The sequence below is a fragment of the Leopardus geoffroyi genome, chromosome X, assembly GCF_018350155.1.
Source record: "Leopardus geoffroyi isolate Oge1 chromosome X, O.geoffroyi_Oge1_pat1.0, whole genome shotgun sequence".
Taxonomy (NCBI): domain Eukaryota; kingdom Metazoa; phylum Chordata; class Mammalia; order Carnivora; family Felidae; genus Leopardus; species Leopardus geoffroyi.
The window spans coordinates 13,267,454-13,289,626 of NC_059343.1; the positions used below are offsets into that span (position 1 = coordinate 13,267,454).

Below are 22,173 nucleotides of genomic sequence, written 5' to 3' on the forward strand. Positions count from 1 at the left end.
TTATGTTTGAGCTTGCACACTACCGTGAAGGGTTCATGGGGACCATACTTTGAGAACCACTGTCCATGAGTTTTATTGGAAGTGGGTTCTGCTTTTCCTTGTTGTTTCCCAAGACAATTCTGTCGGAAGAGAATAGGTTTATTTTTCCTGGGCCTTTTCCTAAGACTTGTTCTAGGAATGTGGAATCCCAATTATTACTGAGTCAAGTGCTTTATCTTGCTAAGGGGGCAATTCAATAATCCTTAGCAACCAGAATTTTTTTTTTTTTTTTTTTACAATTCCTAATGGCCAATATAAAGGTAGGTTTTATTTGCTAAAGGCTTAAAGAACATTCTAAACCAAAATACATTCATCATGATTCGTGAGTGTGTGTGTGCACGCGCGGGGGGGAGGGGGGCTAAAATATACATAACATAAAATTTACCATTTTTTTTTTTTAATTTACCATTTTTTAATGTTTATTTTGAGAGAGTGCATGTGTGCGCACATGGGGGAGGGGCAGAGAGAGAGAGAGCGCGCACGCGAGAACACCAGGCAGGCTCCTCGCTAAGAGTAGGGACAAGAGCAGGGACTGGATCTCATGAACCAGATCCTGGTGAGATCCTGAGCTGAAAGCAAGAGTCGGACACTTAACTGACTGAGCCACCCAGGCGCCCCTAAAATTTACCATATTAACTATACAGTTCAGTGGCATAAATTATATCAATTACGTTAACAGTGTTGTGCAAACAACACAATCATCCATCTCCAGAACTTTTTCATCTTCCCAAACTGAAATTTCTGTATTCCATTCCCCCTGACCCAGACCCTGGCAACCATTATTCTATTTTCTTTCTCTGTGTATTTGACTACTGTCAGTATGTCATATAAATGGAATCATATAGTGTTTGTCTTTTTGTGTCTGGCTTTTTTTCACTTAAGATGATTCTTTTTTTCTAAGTTTATTTAAGTAATGTCTACACCCAATTTGGGGCTCAAACTCCTAACACCTACATCAAGAGTTGCGGGCTCTTCCACCTGAGCCAGCCAGGTGCCCCCACTTAACATGGTATTTTCAAGGTTCATCCATGTTCTAGCATGTGTCAAAATTTTCCTGTCTAAGGCTAAATAATATTCTAATGTATGTATTATATGCCACATTTCATTTATCTGTCTGTGAACACTTGGGTATTCGTCATGATTCTTAACTTCAAATGTGATTCTTTAGGACACCCCCCATAGAAGCATTACTTCCAAGCTCAGTAAATGCAGGTCTCAAATAACGGGCTTTTCCCCTCTTCCTACTTTTCTCCCTAGTTTATCTGTATAATGGGGTGATGTTCTCACTATCTTAGAACTGTAAGGTTAAAGTAAATAATGTACTTAAAATGTCTAGCGTATAACAATTAGTAAATGTTAGGTTTATTCTTTCCTTAGCCTTATGTATATTATGTTAACCCTGTTTTGTAAATTCCGTGTATCTCAAACAGTAGACTTAGATTTTTTCAGTTTATTTTAATTGAGGTAAAATGGTAATATCACATATTAGTTTTAGATGTACAATGTAATAATTCAGCATTTGCGTACACTACGAAGTGATTGTTACAATAAGTCTATTTACCATCTGTCACCATACAGTTGACCTCCTTTACCCTTTTGCCCACCTCCAACTCCCTTCCTCTCTAATAACCACTGATCTGTTCTCTGTATCTATGAGTTTTGTTTTTTAGATTCCACATATAAGTGAAATCATAGGGTTTTTGTCTTTCTCTGACTTATTTCACTTAACATAATACCCTCTAGGTCCATCCATGTTGTTGCAGATGGAAAGATTTCATTCTTTTTTATGGCTGAATAATAACTCCATTGTGTATATACCACATCTTCTGTATCCATTCCTCCACTGATGGACACTTAGATTGTTTACTTATCTTGGCTATTGTGAATAATGCTGCAGTGAACATAGGGATGCATATATCTTTTCAAATTTGTATTTTCATTTTCTTGAGATAAATACACAGAAGTGAAATAGCTGGATCATATGGTAGTTCTACTTTTTTTTTTTAATTTTTTTAAATATTTATTTTTGAGAGAGAGAGAACGAGCAAAGGAAGGGCAGAGAGAGAGAGAGAGACAGAGACACAGTGAGAGACACAGAATCCAAAGCAGGCTCCAGGCTCTGAGCACTCAGTGCAGAGCCTGACACGGGGCTCGAACTCACGAACTGTGAGATCATGACCTGAGCTGAAGTCGGACGCTTAACTGACTGAGCCACCCAGGCACCCCCTTCAGTTGTTTTTTTTTTTTTTTTTTTTAACTTATAAAGTGATTTGGCAGATATCCTAGCCATAGTTATAAATTGAGGCCAAGTTTAAATGAGATATTCCAATTTTCAGAATTGTTTTAAGAAGGAAATAAATGAGAACTACCCACCCTCATGCTTAGTAGATCTTCTATAATCCAGTAGGAGATGTGTGTATAAAGATGGGACAGACCCAGAGGTGTAGAGCAGGGTGAAGGGAAAAGATGACATGAAACAGGAACTCTTGCCATCTTTAGACCTAATCTTGGGGGTGTAGTGGTAGAATAATAGGTATAATACTGTGATGTCACCCCAAAATTAATCAAAATTAAATCTGTCAACTTCAAAGTTTTTTTTTTACTGAAATTACTACATTCACATAATAAAAAATAAAATAGAACCAAAAAGTACAATATTAAAAGTAAGCCTTCCTTCTTTTCCAGCTTCTAAACCCCCATCCATTGTGAACAATTTTGAGGATATCCTCAGAAAATTTTTACCAATATACTGGCTTATATATGAATACTTTTTAAATTTATCCTGAGACATTCATCCTGCACTAGATGTTTGTCTTTTTCCTTAGTTATACCTTGGAGATCTGTCCATATTTTATTTACTTACTCCTTTATTTTAGAGCATGAGAGAGAGAATCTTCCGTGGAGCCAGTCGTGGGGCTCAGTCTCATTACCATGAGATCATGACTTGAGCCAAAGTCAAGAGTCAGATGCTTAACCAACTGAGCCACCCGGGCGCCCCTGAAGATCTGTGCATATTGATGTGGATCTGCCTTATTCTTTTGAAAAGCTGTGCAGTTCTACCTTGTATGGATGAGCATTATTTATTTAACCAATTCCTTACTGGTAGACAGGTGGTTTTGCATGGTAACAGTCAGTAATTTGGTGAATAGCCTTTTTTGCCTTTGAGTGAGAATGTCTCTTGAATAAACTAGCCATGGAATCACTAGGTGAAAGTGAATATGTACTCAGATATTGGTAGATACTGCTAAATACCCCTACAAAATGAATACTCTGCTAATTTAGACTCCCTGGGACTGTACTGAGGGACATGTTTGCCCACATGAAGGTTTGTTTTGTGGTAGGTTAAAGATTATTTATTTGCATTTCTTTGATCTTGAATGAAGTTAAATATGTTCTTTAACTGTGATCTGCTTGTTCACAAACTCTTGCAAATTGGGTCTCTGACTCATTTGAAGCCTGTACAAATGTGGCCTTTTGGCTGGTCCAATGTTTTCAGTTACTGTTTAGTAAATTGATCTTCCTCTTCTTTAAAAAAATAAAATAACTTTTGTGCTTCTTGATTTATTTAGACAGAGCTTTCCCATGCCAAGATTATGGAAAAAAAATTTTACTTAGGACTTCTAGTGCTTTGTGGTTTTCATTTTTTTCAGTCTTGGTGCATCTGGAGGGATGCTACAGGATATCATTCTTTTTCTCCCAAATGGTTTGGAAAATATCGGAAATCACTTCTTTTCCTTTCTTTTCCTTTCTTTTCAAGTGATTTTATTGGTGAAATTTGTTTTGTTTGATTTTTTTTTATGTTGTTTTTTTTTTTAAGAGAGAGCGCACATGCACACTAGAGAGTGGGGGGAGGGGAAGAGAGAGAGGAGGATAAGAGGATCCAAAGCGGGGCTCGATTTCACTAATGGTGAGATCATGATCTGAGCTGAGGTCTTAACTAACTGAGCTACCCAGGCAACCCAATCGTTTTATTTTCTTTACCAATTTGAAATGACACCATTTAAAAAAATATAGTGAATTCCCACATATGGTTCTGCATGGTCTGTTTTGGAAGACAGTGCTATATAATTAGGAATTCTCAGACAAGTATTTCATGCCTGAGATAAAAATAAGGACTCATCTGTGGGAGTTTGTATTTTGACATATTAGGAGTTTATCGTCTTAAAGAATATAGGCATACTATAGAGACGTACACCAAAATATGCTTATATTCTAGTGCACGGTAATATATCCTTTTATCTGTTAGAAATTAAAACTCTTTCATTTCATTTCTTTGTTCTAGTAAATCTACTAAAGGAGGTATCGAGTTATCTAATACATATCTTAAAGGCTTTGGTCCAAGATGATTGAAACATAATTTTGAGATGAATGATTGATACAGTGTTAACTGTGTGGAAGAGTTTGCTATCCAGAATAATTCTTTTAAAGACTAAAATAGCTTTACTATATTAACTATTTTAAATGACTTATATAAAGCCAAAATCACTTTTCTAATTTAGAAAGTACATGAAACCCCCACCAACTCCATCCACCTATTTAAGAAAATTAAAAAGCACATGAAAATGTACATTTTTAATAAGTTTGCAAAATTTGTATTTGGAAATGTAAAAGCTTCTCAAAATGGATATGTTTAGGAAGGAGGTTCATATTTTAAAAACCAACCAAGGCTGATAGTGGATGTCTGGAGAGATACAGAGTATCTTTGGTACGTTTCAGGATTTCCTCCTGCAGTCCTTCCTTTGCTGGCCTGCCCTGAGCCTGGTAAGTATGTACTCTTGTCCTCACATTCCTGTTTGGCAGTTGACACTCTTAGGGCAAATTATTAGAAACCTAGGGTTGAAGAGATTTTTTTTTTTTTTAATTATTTAAAAAAAAATTTTTTTTTTCAACGTTTATTTATTTTTGGGACAGAGAGAGACAGAGCATGAACGGGTGAGGGGCAGAGAGAGAGGGAGACACAGAATCGGAAACAGGCTCCAGGCTCTGAGCCATCAGCCCAGAGCCTGACGCGGGGCTCGAACTCACGGACCGCGAGATCGTGACCTGGCTGAAGTCGGACGCTCAACCGACTGCGCCACCCAGGCGCCCCAGGTTGAAGAGATTTTTAGACACGATTTAGTTTATCCTAAGACACAAAAAAGTAAAATAACAAAAACCTTAATGCCTTAAATAATCACTTAAAATTATTTAAAGATATCCTTACCTCCTGGGAATGCAAGCTGGTGCAGCCACTCTGGAAAACAGTATGGAGGTTCCTCAAAAAACTAAAAATAGAACTACCCTACGACCCAGCAATTGCACTACTAGGCATTTATCCATGGGATACAGGTGTGCTGTTTCGAAGGGACTCCTGCACCCCCATGTTTATAGCAGCACTATCAACAATAGCCAAAATATGGAAAGAGCCCAAATGTCCATTGATGGATGAATGGATAAAGATGTATAATATATATATATATATGTATATGTATATACATATGTATATATATGTGTATGTATATACACACACATATATATATACACACACATACATACAATGGAGTATTACTCAGCAATCAAAAGGAATGAAATCTTGCCATTTGCAACTACGTGGATGGAACTGGAGGGTATTATGCTAAGTGAAATTAGAGAAAGACAAAAATATGACTTCATATGAGGACTTTAAGAGACAAAACAGATGAACATAAGGGAAGGGAAACAAAAATAATATAAAAACAGGGAGGGGGACAAAACAGAAGAGACTCATTGAGAACAAACTGAGGGCTACTGGAGGGGGTGTGGGAGGGGGGATGGGCTAAATAGGTAAGGGGCACTAAGGAATCTACTCCTGAAATCATTGTTGCACTATATGCTAACTAATTTGGATGTAAATTTTAAAAAATAAAATTAAATAAAAAAAAAAAAGATATCCCTACCTCTGACTTAGGCCTGTGTCCTCTCCCTAAGTCCCAGAGTTAATCACTGCTAGAAATCTTAAAGCTTTTTCCCAGTGTTTTCCTAAATTCATCCTAGTATATCTAACATGCCATATATTTTTAGACATCCATTTAATTTGTTAGGCTTATTTTATAAACTGCATGAGAGATGTGTTTGACCTTTCATTTTTCAAGGCTAATGTATGAAATGAGGGGAGTTGTGTAATGGAGAAAACCTAGGCTCTTGAGTTTGACCTGGTTTTGAATTTGTGAGCTCCTTTTATTGACTTTAATATGATCGTGGGCAAGTTACTTTAACTCCCTAAGTTTCATTTTCCTTATTGGGGAAAATAAGCCCCACCTGTCAGAGGGGAAGGTTAAATGGGGGTAAGGGGCTTGCAGGTTCTGAAGGTTCACTTTGCCTACTTGATAAATTTTTCCACGACTGTTTGGGAACTTGAAGCTAGCTAAGATCTCTCCTCAGGAAAATATATACATGTGCAGTCTTTCCCGCCTGCTCCCTCTGAAGGGCCACCCTAGCCCTCAGTGGCAACGACTGAGTGATTTCTGCTTTCAGCACATGCCTAGCACTGGTTGAAGGCATTCGATCTCATTTAAGCAAATGGTAGTTGAAATAATTAGGAAGTGAATGTGGGTGTTGGCTTTTTAGTTTTTTATTTAGACCAGTCTTATTAAAAGAACAGCCATTACTAAAAAACATTTAAGCGCTTGAAACAAAATAAGCCAAAGAAATCTGGTTCTTTAGCTTTAGCAATATTTGAAAGAGCATAACAAAGTTTTAAATTTGAAAATTGTTCACCTTTCTCTTTATTATTCACAGTATAAGGGAAAGAAATTTATTTAAATATTTTTTTCTTCAGGCTTTTAATTCCCATGTGATCTCAGTTTCAAATGTACTGATGGAAAAAGCTTTTACACATAGTAGATGAATACAGTGTATTCATGTTTGCAAACATTTTTAGCAATAGCGATTCTTTGCTCCTACAGTTAATGATTGGTGAACTGGTGGCTATCATTTTGAAGGCATCTCTTCTTCACTTAAGGAGTCATCTTAGCTCCAAGTATTTAGACAATGGAAGGAAGGTTGAGAAATGTATCCTTTGACAGGAGGGGATTGGCTGGGGTGGAGGATTGCTAGGGTTTAGGGCTCCAGTAAACACTGCTCTGGCCGAATGGACCTGCTCTCTCGAGTGTCTTTCAAGCTGTAAGAGCTGTGTGTGCTGCTTATGACTGTAGACTCATAAAAATGTGATAGCTCTTGTTTGATGATTTTCAGGGAAAAGTTCGTATAGAAATTTATCTTGAAACTACTTACTGTTGGTTTCATTTTCATTTGAGATTGGAATTTCAATAAACATTTCCTTCTCATTTTTCTTAATGATAGGTACTATGTTAGAGAACTGTATTCATCTTGGTATTTAAAAAAAAAAAAAAAACAACAAACTGTTATGAAGGTAACTCATGATCCCTAACTTGAAAGATAAAAATAGGCATGCTGTAAAAGCCTTGTGTTCCCCTCCAGCCCCGCCCCATCAGTTTCTCGCCATCTCTCCATTAGTATGTTTCTTTGTATCCTTCCAGAGATTGTATATGATTCTCAATCATAAACTTATACCACCACCACCACCACCACCACCACCCCCCCTCCCCCCCCACACACACCCAAATTGTGGCATACAGTACATAGTACAGGGCATTTTTCTTTTTCCCTTTTCAGCTTATCCTTACAGATCAGTAATTATGTAACTACCTTATTGTTTTTTTTAAATAGATGCAATAGTACTCTGCTGTATGGATGTACCGCATTGATCTATCCAGTCCATTATTTTGGTAGGGTGTATGTAGTCATTTTATCTTATTTTATTTTATTTCATTTTATTTTACTTTATTTTTAAAGTTTATTTGAGAGAGAGCGTGCACGCACACGTGAACAGGGGAGGGGCATCAAGAGAGGGGACAGAGAATCTGAAGCGGGTCCCACACTGATGGCAGAGAGCCCAATGCAGGGCTTGAACTCACCAATGGTGAGATCATGCCCTGAGCTGAAGGCAGATGCTTAAACCAACTGAGCCACCCAGGTGCCCCTATTGATTATAGTTCACATGCGATATTAGTGTCAGCTGTACCATGTAGTGATTCAGCATTTATGTACATTACATAATGCCCACTGCAGTTTGCCATCTGTCACCATACAAAGTTACTACTGTCCAGTTCATAATTAATGGACATTTAGGGTATTTCTGATTTTTTTTGGTTACTATAAATACTGCTACGTAAGTTTATATTTTGCAGATGTATTGGTTTGTCCATAGGAGAAATTGAGAAGAAATGAGTTTGGTGGGTCAAAAGCTATGTGGCATAAGTTTTTCCCCAACATTTTATTACGGAAAATTTCAAACATAAAGTTGAAAGAATTTGATGCTATCAACCATATTGCCACCATTTAGATTCTTCCATTGATAGTTTACTATACTTGCTTTTTCATTTATCTATCCATCTATTGGTCTCTTCACCCATGAAGCCATGTTAGGTATGTACATGCTGGGTTTTAACAAATGCATGCAACTCTGTAACCCAAATCCTAGTCAAGTTATAGAGCATCCCCATCACCCCAGAAAGTTTCCTTGTGCCCCTTCTCACACAATCCCTGCCCTGAATTGGACTCCTTAGTGGTTAAACCAGTTTGTCCCCCAACCAGGAATGCTTGACAGTACCCCACACCCTCTCCCACATTGTGTGGTCAGTGTTTTTGATGTGAATAATGTCATCTGATAGATTTTTTTTTTTTAACGTTTTTTTATTTATTTTTGAGACAGAGAGAGACAGAGCATGAACGGGGGAGGGACAGAGAGAGAGGGAGACACAGAATCAGAAGCAGGCTCCAGGCTCTGAGCCATCAGCCCAGAGCCCGACGCGGGGCTCGAACTCACGGACCGTGAGATCGTGACCTGAGCCGAAGTCAGACGCTCAACCGACCGAGCCACCCAGGCGCCCCTCATCTGATAGATTTTTTTTAAATGTGTATTTATTTTGAGAGAGAGCAAGTGTGAGTGGGGGAGGCACAGAGAGAGAATTTATAGCAGGCTCCACACTGTCCATGCAGAGTTGACGAGGGGCTCAATCCCATGAACCGTGAGATTGTGACCTGAGCTGAAATCAAGTGTCAGATGCTTGACTGATTGAGCCACTCAGGCGCCCCATTATCTGATAGTTTTAAGTTGTACTTCTCTTATTGTGAGTAAAGCTAAGCATATGTTTACTAGCCACTTGTATTTTCTTTTCTGTGATTTTTTTGCTTCATATTGTTTGCCCATTTTTGTTGGGTTGTGGGTCTTAGCATTCTTTGAGTATCCATTTGTGTTAAATAAAAATTACTTTTTTAATGTTTATTAAAAATTTTTTTTTTTTAATCTTTGTTTTTGAGAGAGAGACAGAGTGCAAGCAGGTGAGGAACAGAGAGAGAGGGAGACACAGAATCCGAAGCAGGCTCCAGGCTTTGAGCTTTTAGCACAGAGCCTGATGCAGGGCTTGATCTCCCGAACTGCGAGTTCATGACCTGAGCTGAAGTTGGACGCTTAAACCAACTGAGCCAGCAGGCGCCCCTATTTATTTTTAAAAGTTCATTTATTTTGAGAGAGAGAGTGGGGTAGGGGCATAGAGAGAGCTGGACAGAGGATCCACAGCGGGCTCTGGGCTGTCAGCACAGAGCCTGACGTGGGCCTCAAACCCACAAACTGTGTGAGATCCTGACCTGAGCCAAAGTTGGACGCTCAACCTACTGAGCCACCCAGACACCCCAATGTCTATTTTTGAGAGAGAGAGTGCGCACATGCATGCATGAGCTGGGGAGGGGCAGAGAGAGGGAGGCAAAGGATCTGTAGCAGGCTACGTGTTGTCAGCGTAGAGCCCGATGCAGGATTTGAACCCATGAACCATGAGATCATGACCAGAGCTGAAGTTGGACACTTAACCGACTAAGTCAGCCATGCACCCCCAAAATTAATTTTTATCTTAAATGACTTGTGTAGAAGTTTTAATAACATTTACATATGTTCTATGATGCTTCCCGTGTTATTAGCATGAGTAGTTTTTGAATTTTTTTCAATTCCAATGGGAATAAAAATTGGCTGTAGTAATACTAGAAAATATAGTGAAGGAAAAAGAAGCACTACCCATAATTATACTATTTAAAAATAACCATTATTAATATATAGATGTATTTCCTCCCGGCACTTTTTTTTTTCTTTTAATTTTATTTTTAAGTAATCTCTACACCCAACATGAGGCTTGAACTTAAACCCTGAGATCAAGAGTCACATGCTCTACTAACTGTGCCAGCCAGGTGCTCCTTCTCCCAATAATTTCTTTGTGTATGTATACACATACATAAATGTACATGCATGTATGTAAAATTGGTGTGTACTGTTTTGCAATTTTTTATATACATAGTATTTGGGGAGCGTCTTTACCCATTATTAAATACACATCTGTAAGATGGCTAGGCCAGGATAAGGGTGTTTGTATAGGGTAGTCATGAAGCAGTATATCATTGTGATTAAACACGTGGACTCAGAAACCAGATTGCCAGGGTTCATATCTTTGCCCTGCTATTTACTAATTGTAACCTTTGGCACGATACTTTATCATGTCAGTTTGCTCATTTGTAAAATGGAGATAATAGTACTTCTCTTGTGACATTATTGTGAGGATTAAGGTAGTTAATATAGGAAAGTGCTTACAGTAGTGCCAAGATGTAGTATTTGCTGTATAAGTACTAGCTGCTGCTGATATTGATTATACAGGAGATGATCCCCAAGGAAAGGCATCCAGAATAGGTATTAGAGCAGAGTAGGAATTTGTATTTGCTGTATGATATAGAGGTCTCTGCTTAAGCAGATGAAGGCTGAGACAGAATTTACAATATAAATAAAGTAGTTGGCCTAAGAATTTGCTTCATACCATGGCCTAGTGCAGAACCCAAGTAAGTTCTTGAACAAATCGTCCTTACGGTGGAAAAATTGGGGCCTGCTATTTCAAGAGTCCAGCTGGACCTGGGCTTATTTATAAACAAAAAAGATCTTTAGAGCCAAAGTCAGTCTTTCATTAGCACATGTGAAAAATATATCAAAATTAGTTGCACCAGTTTTGTCATGTAATACTGTGTTGCTTCTAAAGTAGTAATAGTGGTATTTTTCTCTAAGTTGTGTAGTAATGTTTAGGTACTCTCTGTGGCTTGTTTTCAGTAGCCATTTTGGCTCCTTGTGCTCTCCATCAATTGGCAATTGAGTACCTTTTATGCATAAGTTTTTGCTGTCTACAGGAGGATATGCATACCAAATAAGTGATAATGTAATATGTGTGACGGTTGAGAGGTGAAGGGGGCGTGTCTGGAAAAACAAAAAAAACAACAACGTAGTATTAACTAAAAATAGAGAATGTTGAAATAGGACACTGTGGAATGTGATGGTTGTGTGCTCTGCAGATCCGCATCCTTATTTATGCTCCGTGCTGCCAGCTATTATTTTGAGTTAGGTAAACATTTTGGCCTTTCTAGTCTTTAAACTTTTTTCTGTCTCTGATAGTTGTAATTGCTTTTAATCTGAAAGCCAGAGTAACTTTTAATTACATTGATGACATTTTGAAATTGGTGAATATATTGCACCTTTTCTCCAAAATCGAGAGAACAGTAATAGAAGATACTTCCAAATCATACCTCTGATAAGGGACTTGTGTCTTTCCTATATAAAGAACTCTTACAACTCAATAATAAAATTACAGATAACTCAGGTAAAAAAATGGGTGAAGGATCTGAATAAACATTTGTCTAAAGGAGGTATACAAATGGCCAATAACTACATGAGAAGATTCTCAACATCATTAGTCGTTAGATGAGATACCTTCACACTATAGTGGCTATAGTCAAAAGGACAGACAATAACAAGTGTTGGCGAGGATGTAGAAATAATGGAACCCTTACACATTGCTGGTGGGAATATAAAATGGTGCACTTAGAAAAACAGTGTCAACAGTTCCTCAAAAGATTAAACAGAGTGACCATATGACCCTAGCAGTTCCACTCCCCAGGTATATACCCTGGAGAAATGTAAACGTATGTCCACATAAAGACTTGTACATTAATGTTCGTAACAGAATTATTCATAATAGCCAAGAGTTGGAAATAATCCAGATGTCCTGTCAACTGATGAATGGATAAATGTGGAATATCCAAACTATATGGAATATTATTTGGCAATGAAGAAAAATGAAGTAGAGATAACATACTCCAACATGGATGAACCTTGAAATGCTTTGTGAAAGAAGCCAGACACAAAAGGTCACATATTATTATGTGATTCTATTTATGTGAACTGTTCAGAATAACCACATCTGTAGAGACACCATGCATTAGTTGCCTAAGGCTGGGGGTAATGGGAGGGTTTCTTTTTGAGGTGACAGAAGTATTCTAAGATTGATTGTAGTGATGATTGCACAACTCTATGAATATACTAAAAACCAGTGACTTGTACACTTTAAATTGGTGAAATATATGTGAATTATATCTCAATAAAGGTTATGCAAAATCACTAATAGAACTGAAACACTAGAAATTGACAAATTCCATTCCTCAGGTACCCTTATTAAAATTGATCCTAGAAGAGGCCTCAGGTTTTCCTTGGTGAAAATTATTCCTGCCCCCGCTTCTTTGAACAAATTGCTTGCTCATATTTTTGGTGTGGTTTAACAAAACATTTTCTGGTACTATGTAGATTTTATTATTATTACACTTCTGAGAATTTCTATCATGTGTTAGAGATATAGCAGTCTTCCATTTTAGTTATCTTTTACACATATTTTTTTTTTTTAACGTTTATTCATTTTTGACAGAGCGAGCGAGCATGAGTCGGGGAGGGGCAGAGAGAGAGGGAGACACAGAATCTGAAGCAGGCTCCAGGCTCTGAGCTGTCAGCACAGAGCCTGACGCGGGGCTCGAACTCACGAACCGTGAGATCATGACCTGAGCCGAAGTCGGACACTCAACCAACTGAGCCACCCAGGTGCCCCTATTTTAGTTATCTTTTAACAGACTTTCATCAGTATTTAAAACCAATATTGTGGCCAAAGCATAAGAGACTCTTAAAAACTGAGAACAAACTGAGGGTTGACGGGGGGTGGGAGGGAGAGGAGGGTAGGTGATGGGTATTGAAGAGGGCATCTTTTGGGATGAGCACTGGGTGTTGTATGGAAACCAATTTGACAATAAATTTCATATATTAAAAAAATAAATAAAACCAATATTGTGATTTCTTGAACCCATTCTTACGCTAATAGTTTTCAGGTTTAAAATTATTTTTTAAAAGTTGGGAAAGATGATATTAATAGCACTCATTATTTTTCCTCTGTACTGCTTTTGTGTAGAGGATATCTGTTAACATTATCCATGTGCCCAATAGTATATGGCAATTCAGTATTTGATATAAAGTAGAGGTGGAAATAGTAGTTCTATGTATAATGTGTCATTAAAATGAGCACTTTACATTTCAGTTTGATAGTAATACTTCTGTAGTATGTTATTTGGGCAGATTTGTGGCTTTACAGGTTTCTGCAGTAATGAAATTTAACAAAAGATGTTTCTTGAAACTTCATGAATGTCTTCTAAGTTTAAATTTAATACCTATGGGTTACACTTGAGAAATGTCATTCTACAGAATGCATTATGCATGGAAGTGAATTTTAAACCTTTTTTAAAAGAATATAAGAGTCTTTGCAGTATTTCTAAGCATTTAGGCTTAGAGTGTGGTTTCAAACCATAACTCTGAAAATAGACAACCCATTTCCCCTTAATGCATTAATTTTTTTTAAGAAATGAAAGTATTATGTGTACATTATTTTTAAAGTATCATGGAAAGCAACACATTGCTTTTTTTTCAATTTTATTTATTTGTTTTTAAATTTACATCCAAGTTAGTTAGCATATAGTACAATAATGATTTCAGGAATAGATTCCAGTGATTGATTCCCTATGTGTAATACCCAGTGGTTATCCCAACAAGTGTCTTCCTTAATGCCCCTTACCCATTTAGCACATCCCCCCCACCCACAACCCCTCCAGCAACCCTCAGTTTGTTCTCTGTATTTGAGTCTCTTATCTTTTGTCCTCATTTTTATATTATTTTTGCTTCCCTTCCCTTATGTTCATCTGTTTTGCATCTTAAATTCCACATATGAATGAAGTCGTATGATATTTGTCTTTCTCTAATTTCGCTTAGCATAATATCCTCTAGTTCCATCCATGTTGTTGCAAATGGCAAGATTTCATTCTTTTTGATTAAAGCACGTTTCTAATCTTTTTGTCAAGAGGAAAATGTTTTGGTTCTTCATAACTCTTGAACAGTATACAAATTGCACTTCTAAAATTTTTTTTTAAATGTTTATTTTTGAGAGAGAGAGAGAGAGTTCGAGCGGGAGAGGGACAGAGAGAGAAAAAGAGAGGAGGGGGGAGATACACAGAATCAGAAGCAGGATCCAGGCTCTGAGCTATTAACACAGAGTCCGACGCGGGGCTTGAACTCATGAACCGTGAGATCATGACCTGAGCCGAAGTTGGATGCTTAGCCAACCGAGCCACCCAGGTGTCCCTAAATTGCACCTTTTAAAATAAACTTTTCTGAAGGTATGTTTCACTTCAATAAAGTACACAAATTGTAAATGTTTAGGTGTAATGTATTTTCATAAAGTGAACATCTGTGTTACCCCATCTGGATCAAGAAATAGAATATTACCAAGCACCGCAGAAGACCTTACTCCCAAAGGTAACCACTTGATTTCCAGCACAAATGATTAACCTTGCCTGTTTTTGAACTTTATATATAAACGGTTTCCTATAGTATGGATTTCTGCACAGCATTTGGTCTACGCGACTTACCTGTGTCACTGCATCTAGAAGTAGTTCTGGTGCTGGATGGCGTGAGCATAGTACAGTGTATGCCTTCTGTTGATAAAAATTTGGATTGATTCCATGTTGAGGCAATTACAAGTAGCACTGTTTTAAACTTTCTTGGCCTTTGGCTGCACACGTGTACACTCTTGGGTAAAATCCTAGGAGTAGAATTAACTGGGTTGAAAGGTATCCATTTTGCCAGTTTTTCAAAGTGACTGTACCAATTTGTTCTTCCAAAAGCACAGTACCTGATTGATCAACGTTACAAAAGATTTAGTTCCCATAATCTCCCTATCCCCTGCTACTTTGCTACTTTAAATTATTTTTAGGGGCGCCTGGATGGCTCAGTTGGTCACGTGTCCAACTCGTGATTTCGGCTCAGGTCGTGATCTCACGGTTCCTGGGTTTGAGCCTTCTGTCAGCTCCACGTGGACAGCTGACAGTGGGGAGTCTGCTTGGTATTCTCTCCCTCTCTCTCTCTGCCCCTCCCCACGGGCACACATTTTCTCTCTCTCTCAAAATGCATAAACTTAAAAAAATTATTTTTAATTCTTCAGTTGGAAATACTATTGTAACTTGAAATAACAAGTCTCTGCTCTCCTATTAACTGGAAGGTAAACCTTTGTCCACTTGTGATAAGAGAAACACACTACTAGACAGCTACCCCTCAATTGTATTATTCAAAAAAAGGAAGATGCCCTCCTTCATACAGAGAGGAAATGTATAGAATTCAAATTTGTGCCACATCATATGACCAAGTAGTGTTAAGGGGTGAGGGAGAATCCCATAAATGAATGGGGTTAACAATAGAATAGAAGAGAGAGTAAGGTAAATTTTACTGATTTGAGAATAAAATACTAGAATACTGCCTTCTCTCCCATGCCTACTGTCTATATTTGTTAGGGCAGGGATAGTTGCTTAAAACATTATTCTCAAAATTTCTGTGGCTTAATGTGAGAGAAATTTATTTTTATGCTCCTCTAATCCAGTGTGGGTGTTCTTTGTAAGAAGGGCAGCCTTCCCTTGTAAGTACATGGGACTTAGGGGCCTAGACTGTCACTGATTTCATCCTGTGGCTGTGCCATCTGTCAGGGCGTAGGAGACCTCTGCATTCAGCCAGAGTGGGGAAGAGATGATGGGGAAAGAACGTGTGCTTCTAAGAATAAAAGTCTTGTTGCAGAAGGGACAGTCTTTACTTGGTCTTAATATTCTATTGGTGGGAACTTCACATGGGAGTTCCACTTACATATGGGGGCCTGGGCAACGTAGTCCCAGGCGGACATTTGTCCAGTAGTGCCAGCTCCACAGGATATTGGAGGAGCATGGGTGTTTGCTGGATAGCTGGTGAGCCATCTCTGCTGCACCATCTCATCAAGGATAAGACCAGGATAATTAATGGTCACTAACTTGGGAGAATTTCACTTCTAAGATGCTAATTATTTTAAGTAGTGAATTTTTATGTGGAGCTAAGTTTAGATTTACAACTAAATGTCATTTCTCACTTCTTTTGGTACCACTTAGTTGTGTGATTTACTTTAACTTTAATTTTCTTATACTTTATAGTTACATCACCTGTCTATGAAACTTAGAAATTACCATGTTTATATCAGTTTTACAAATCAGTAAGAAACAAAAAAAGCTGTCAACCTATGGTATGTCGTTGGATGTAAACATTGATTACATTTGATATAACCCCTCTTCCATCTTTTTTCCTCCTTCTGTCTAGTTTGTGATTGGCACGATGGAAGAAGCTGGAATGTGTGGGTTAGGGGTGAAAGCAGACATGTTGCGCAACTCTCAATCAAATGATATTCTTCAACATCAAGACTCAAATTGTGGTGGTACGAGTAACAAGCATTCATTGGAAGAGGATGAAGGCAGTGATTTTATTACAAGGAACAGGAGTTTGATGAGCCCAGCATACTGTACACAAGAATCGAGGGAGGAAATTCCTGGGCGAGAGGCTCGAACAGATCCCCCTGACGGTCAGCAAGATTCAGAATGCAACAGAAACAAAGAGAAAACATTAGGTAATAATCTGTGCTCCGTGATTGGGCATTTTCACATGCTGCTCTTTTTACTTCTGCTTTCTTCAGTGCAGGTGATCTTGAACATGGCTGGTGTTGAGACACATATTTAGCTAACACAACTCTTGTCTGCAGTGGAGTCAGTCTGTATCTGCTGCCTTTTGTGTAGGAGACAAAGAGCAGGAAATTGTTTTCCCTAAATAATCAAGAATAGGCTTTCTTGACAAAATTTGGGGCCAACTTGACAGAAGTAGTATTTGACTTACCTTTTTGCATCTGTAATGGAGTCTGACTGGAATTTACTGTGAAAACTGTATATTTATTTGATTTTTTTTGAAAACTCCTCCTATAACTTTAGAGAAAACAATGTCTGGAGTTCAGAAAGTGGGTTAAGACTGGCTTTCAAGGGTATGTTTTCTTTTTCCTGCTGTGTTTGAGATTTAGGGCTAAAAAGGTAATGCATCAAATCTTGTTAGGAAATCCGAAATCCCCTTTTATTTTAGCTTTACTTATTGCCCCTAAGTTTTTTATACCTACTATACCTAAGATTAATAGTGTTAGATTTGTATGGTTTTCTCCATAGAATTATCCTTATATATTTTTTAAGTTTATTTAGAGAGAGAAAGAGTGAGAGAGGGAGGGAGGAGCAGAGAAAGAGGGAGAATCTCAGGCAGGCTCTGTGCTGTCAGCACAGAGCCCATCCAGGGCTCAAACTCAAAAAACCATGAGGTCATGACCTGAGCTGAAATCAAGAGTTGGACACTTAACCAACTGAGCCACCCAGGCGCCCTGAATTATCCTTATTAAATCCATTTTCTGCCAACTTGGAAAACCTAAAAATTATTATAGAAAGACAAATAATTTTAATTCCTTACAAATAAATTTCTTCAAAATTGGCAGCCCCAGTTATTTGTGTGAAAGCAGATGGAGTCTTAAAAAGTTACACATAATGTTACCATGTGACCCAGAATTCAACATTTAAGTATGTACCCAAAAAGGTTGAAAGCACATGTCCATACAAAAACGTGTACACGAGGATTCATGGCAGCTTTTTTCATAATAGCCAAAAAGTTGAAACAATACCGTTATCCACCAGCTGATGAATGGATAAATAAAATGTGAATCTGTACAGGGGAATATTATTCAGTTCTAAAAAGGAATGAAGTACTGATAACATCCTACATGGGTGAATGTCGAAAATGTGCTAAATGAAAGGAACCGGACACAAAAGTCCATATGATAGGTTTCCATTTTATATGAAACGTTCAAAATTGGCAAGTCTGTGGAGACAGAAAGTGGAATTGTGGTTGCCAGGGTCTTAGAGTGGGAGCGAGAGGGAATGACTGTTAACGGATATGGGGCTGCTTTTTGGGGTGATGAAAATGTTCTGGAATTAAGCAGTGGTGATGGTTGCATAACTTTGTGAATGCACTCAGTTGTACACTTTTAAAAGGGTGAATTTTGGGGTGCCTGACTGGCTCAGTCGGTAGAGCATGTGACTCTTGATCTCATTGTTGTGAGTTTTAGCCTCATGTTGAGTGGAGAGATTGGTTTAAAAAATAAAGGGGTGGTTTTTATGGTATGTGAATTTTATCTCAAAAAAAAACAAAAAATAAGAAAACCCAGATGGAGTATGGGTTTTTAAATCTTGATTAAAAATTGCAGGTTATATTATGGCTACTTCTAATCCTATTTAATAATCATGTTTAGTCATCTCTTAAAATTCTTACTGGCCTTGGGCTGTGAATGAGAGGTTTTGGTATTGTGGATAGGAAGGTGTTCCATTTTGAAGTCATTTTTTCTTTAAAAAAAATTTTTTTTAATGTTTGTTTATTTCTGAGAGACAGAGACAGAGACAGGGACAGACCATGAGCAAGGGAGGGACAGAGAGAGAGGGAATCACAGATTCTGAAGCAGGCTCCAGGCTCTGAGCTGTCAGCACAGAGCCTGACGTGGGGCTTGAACTCACAGACTGTGAGATCATGACCTGAGCTGAACTTGGACGCTCAACCGACTGAGCCACCCAGGTGCCCCAAAGTCATTTTTTTCTTCATAGCAGTCTTTATACCACATAACAGAGTCATTTTAATATATATTTCTAGGGGCTCCTGGGTGGCTCAGTTGGTTAAGCATAGGACTCTTGATTTCAGCTCAGGTCATGATCTCATGGTTCATGAGTTGAAGCCCCACATCGGGCTCTGTGCTGACAGTGCAGAGACTGCTTGGGATTCTCTCTCTCCCCCTCTCACTGCTCCTCCCGTGAGCACATATACATGCTCGCTTGCTTGCTCGCTCGCTCTCTCAAATAAAATGAACTTAAAAAAACACACACACACACACATATATTTCTAAATGAAATATCCTACATATAAGAGAAAACATTTTTAAAAATAAGAATGGTTTTTTAAAAAATAAAACATTACAGGGGAGCCTGGGTGGGTCAGTTGGTTAAGCATCCAACTTCGGCTCAGGTCATGATCTCATGGTTCATGGGTTCGAGCCCCGTGTCGGGCTCTGTGCTGACAGCTCAGAGCCTGGACCCTGCTTTGGATTTTGTGTCTCCCTCTCTCTCTGCTCCTCTCCTACTCATGCTCTGTCTCTCTCTCTCTCAAAAATAAATAAACATTAAAAAAAAGATTTTAAAAATAAAACATTACCACTTATTTTGAAAGACCATTTGTCCTCTATCTCAGCCACCTGCTTCTCCCTGCCAAAAAGTTTTAAAATTACTGTTTTTAGTGCCTCTCATGGGGAAAAGAAGTTATGATGACATTCTTTTATATACACTAAACTTGGTTAACACATGGAATGTGCTTTTACTAAATCATCAGAAGTTATTTTAATTGCTCATGGAAAAGATATATGTCACAAGTGATTATGTGCATCTGAGATAGAAAGTACCAACTGAAATTTCTTTTGAACTTGCTTCTATATTTGTACTTGGTGAGGAAGCTTTTAAAAATATTCTGCCCTTTGTAACTTGCCCTTTGTCTTAACTTGGACACCAATGGTTAAGCAAGGGAATTTTTAAGCCGTCAGCAAGAGTTCTTACAAATAGCTAGCGGTATTAGTGAATGAAGAAATTTGGGGGAGGTGGGGGTTGCGTGCTAATCCAGAACTTAAAAATAACTTTCTTAATTTAGCTGGTAAATCTTACTTCTGGTTGTAGGCACAAATTATTTCACTATGGCTATCAGAACATAGGAAGTGTTCCATAGAATTTACAGGTTAAGTTTGATCTCACTCTTCTGGGACTTATTTCTTATCTTGTTAATCATCAGGAAAAGAAGTTTTATTATTGATGCAAGCCCTAAACACCCTTTCAACTCCAGAAGAGAAACTGGCAGCTCTCTGTAAGAAATATGCTGATCTTGTGAGTATTAAATAAAGGTAGTAAGGTTCATATGAAATACAGCAAAATATGTACGTACTTGATGTAGCTTTAGATGTAACACATTGTATTCCAAAATTGAAGAGGAGACTGTCGTTTCTTGGGGCTTTTTGTTGCTTGTATGACTTCATTTTATAAGGTGATACATATAGAACATTGTAATGCTAAGATACAGCATAGATTTTTTAAAACTCAGTTTTAGGAATGAAAAGGCTGACTTAGAAGCACTGTGTTGTGATGCTTTAGATGCTAGTTGGGGTGTAGTGGTTCCTGTACTTAACTTTTCCCAAGGGAATTCTAGAGATAAAGGCTCTACCCATTGTAAATGAAATTGTGAATTAGATGAAATAGTCTACTAAAACAATACTGTCTCAGGAAATCTTTATTTCACATCTGTGTGCCAGAGATTTCTTTTTCCATCTTCGAAAGACACTGACCTCATTTGTTCTGTGCCTATGTTATTTCAAGTAGCATTAGTTCTCTTTTTAAATTTTTGAAAGCAGTCTCAACATGAAAACTCTGCCATCCTGTTTAAGTTGAAGAATAGGGAAGTCAGAACCCTTTGAAGTAAGGGTTGTGGGAAACTTTTAGAGTGAGTAGTTGTAATATAAATGCTAAAAGTAATGCCTTTTGTAAAACTAGTGTGAACTATTGACAGTTTTTATGCATTTTCATCTATTGTTAAAGCAGTTGTTACATGTCATAAATAGTACTTTTTGTCATTGACCAGCTCTAAAAACGAATTGTTTTATTACTCAAAGAATTCTAGTTACTCTCCCTTGATTTATAAAGGGGTGTGTGTATTCCCCCACGTAGCTGGCATTCGGCAGCCTAGCACCTTCTATTCAGAGCAACAGGAAACCTTGTGTGACAGTATAAATGGCCCAGAACAGTCACAGATGCAAAGATGGCAGAAAACACAGTGTGTTCAGATTGCTGGCTTCAGGAAAGGAATGCTTCCGTCTGCAGAAGACAGTCGCTGTTGGTTGCATCCGCATGAGAATCCTGCGAGAAGTGATGGGAAAAGAAGACAAGGTCAAAAAAGGGAAAAGAGAAAAAGCAGTGTAGAGGGTTAGCTACTTGCCCCAGTATTGTGACGATGGCAGACTGCCGTGAATAAGTTAGAAGAAGAAAGGACAAATAGTCGCCTACGGCAGTTCTTCTCAGATTCACGCATGTCATTGGAACTTCTGTTAAAAGGCACATTCTGATTCACTGGGTCCAGGTTTGGGCCTGAGAGTCTGTATTTTAACAAACTCCCAGCTGGTGATGATGTTAATGCCGTTAACCCTGAGATCACACTTCAAGTAGCAGGGGTCTATGGTGTTTTTATTTGTGGCTTTTGTGTGTGTGGAGGTGGGTATGGTTATTTTTTTAAGTACCAGTAATGATAGCTGCATTCATTTCAGGATGCGTAACACATTGGAGATTGGCCTAGTGAGTAACCTGACTTATATTTGTGCTGAATTTATGAAGGATGAGGTGTGTACTGTTTACAGGAAATGTACTGAAGTTTTATTTGTTGAAACAACACTCATTTCTTTTAAAAGGTATATAGGCTATATAGCAGTGAGACCGTGAATGGAGTAGCCTTTTCCTAAGGATTAGAGACCTTCCCTTTTGCCATCACTGTCCTCTGCCCTTTAGGGGGCGGCATTATCTGCCATCACTGATGCCCGTGGCATGGATGAATAGAAAAGGCAGAGCAGGTAGAGTGGCGTGTTGCACTGCAATCGGTATTGTCCATTGGGGAGACCTTGTGGCCTCCACAATTTACCAGATAGCATAGGTTCACGAAATCCTCACATTTCACTTGCTAAGTGTGGATACCCTTAGGCTGGT

At 38.2% G+C, this 22,173-nt stretch overlaps 1 protein-coding gene across 3 annotated transcripts in view; it reads left to right on the forward strand.

Moving 5' to 3' along the window:
* TXLNG (taxilin gamma) overlaps positions 1–22,173 on the forward strand; it is a 54,952-nt gene that overhangs the window by 10,268 nt on the left and 22,511 nt on the right. For all 3 annotated transcript variants that reach the window (XM_045472415.1, XM_045472416.1, XM_045472414.1), the window contains exons 2-3: positions 16,640–16,943; positions 20,222–20,313. In XM_045472415.1, coding sequence (XP_045328371.1) covers positions 16,640–16,943; positions 20,222–20,313 — 396 coding nt within the window. The remainder of the gene's footprint in view (positions 1–16,639; positions 16,944–20,221; positions 20,314–22,173) is intronic.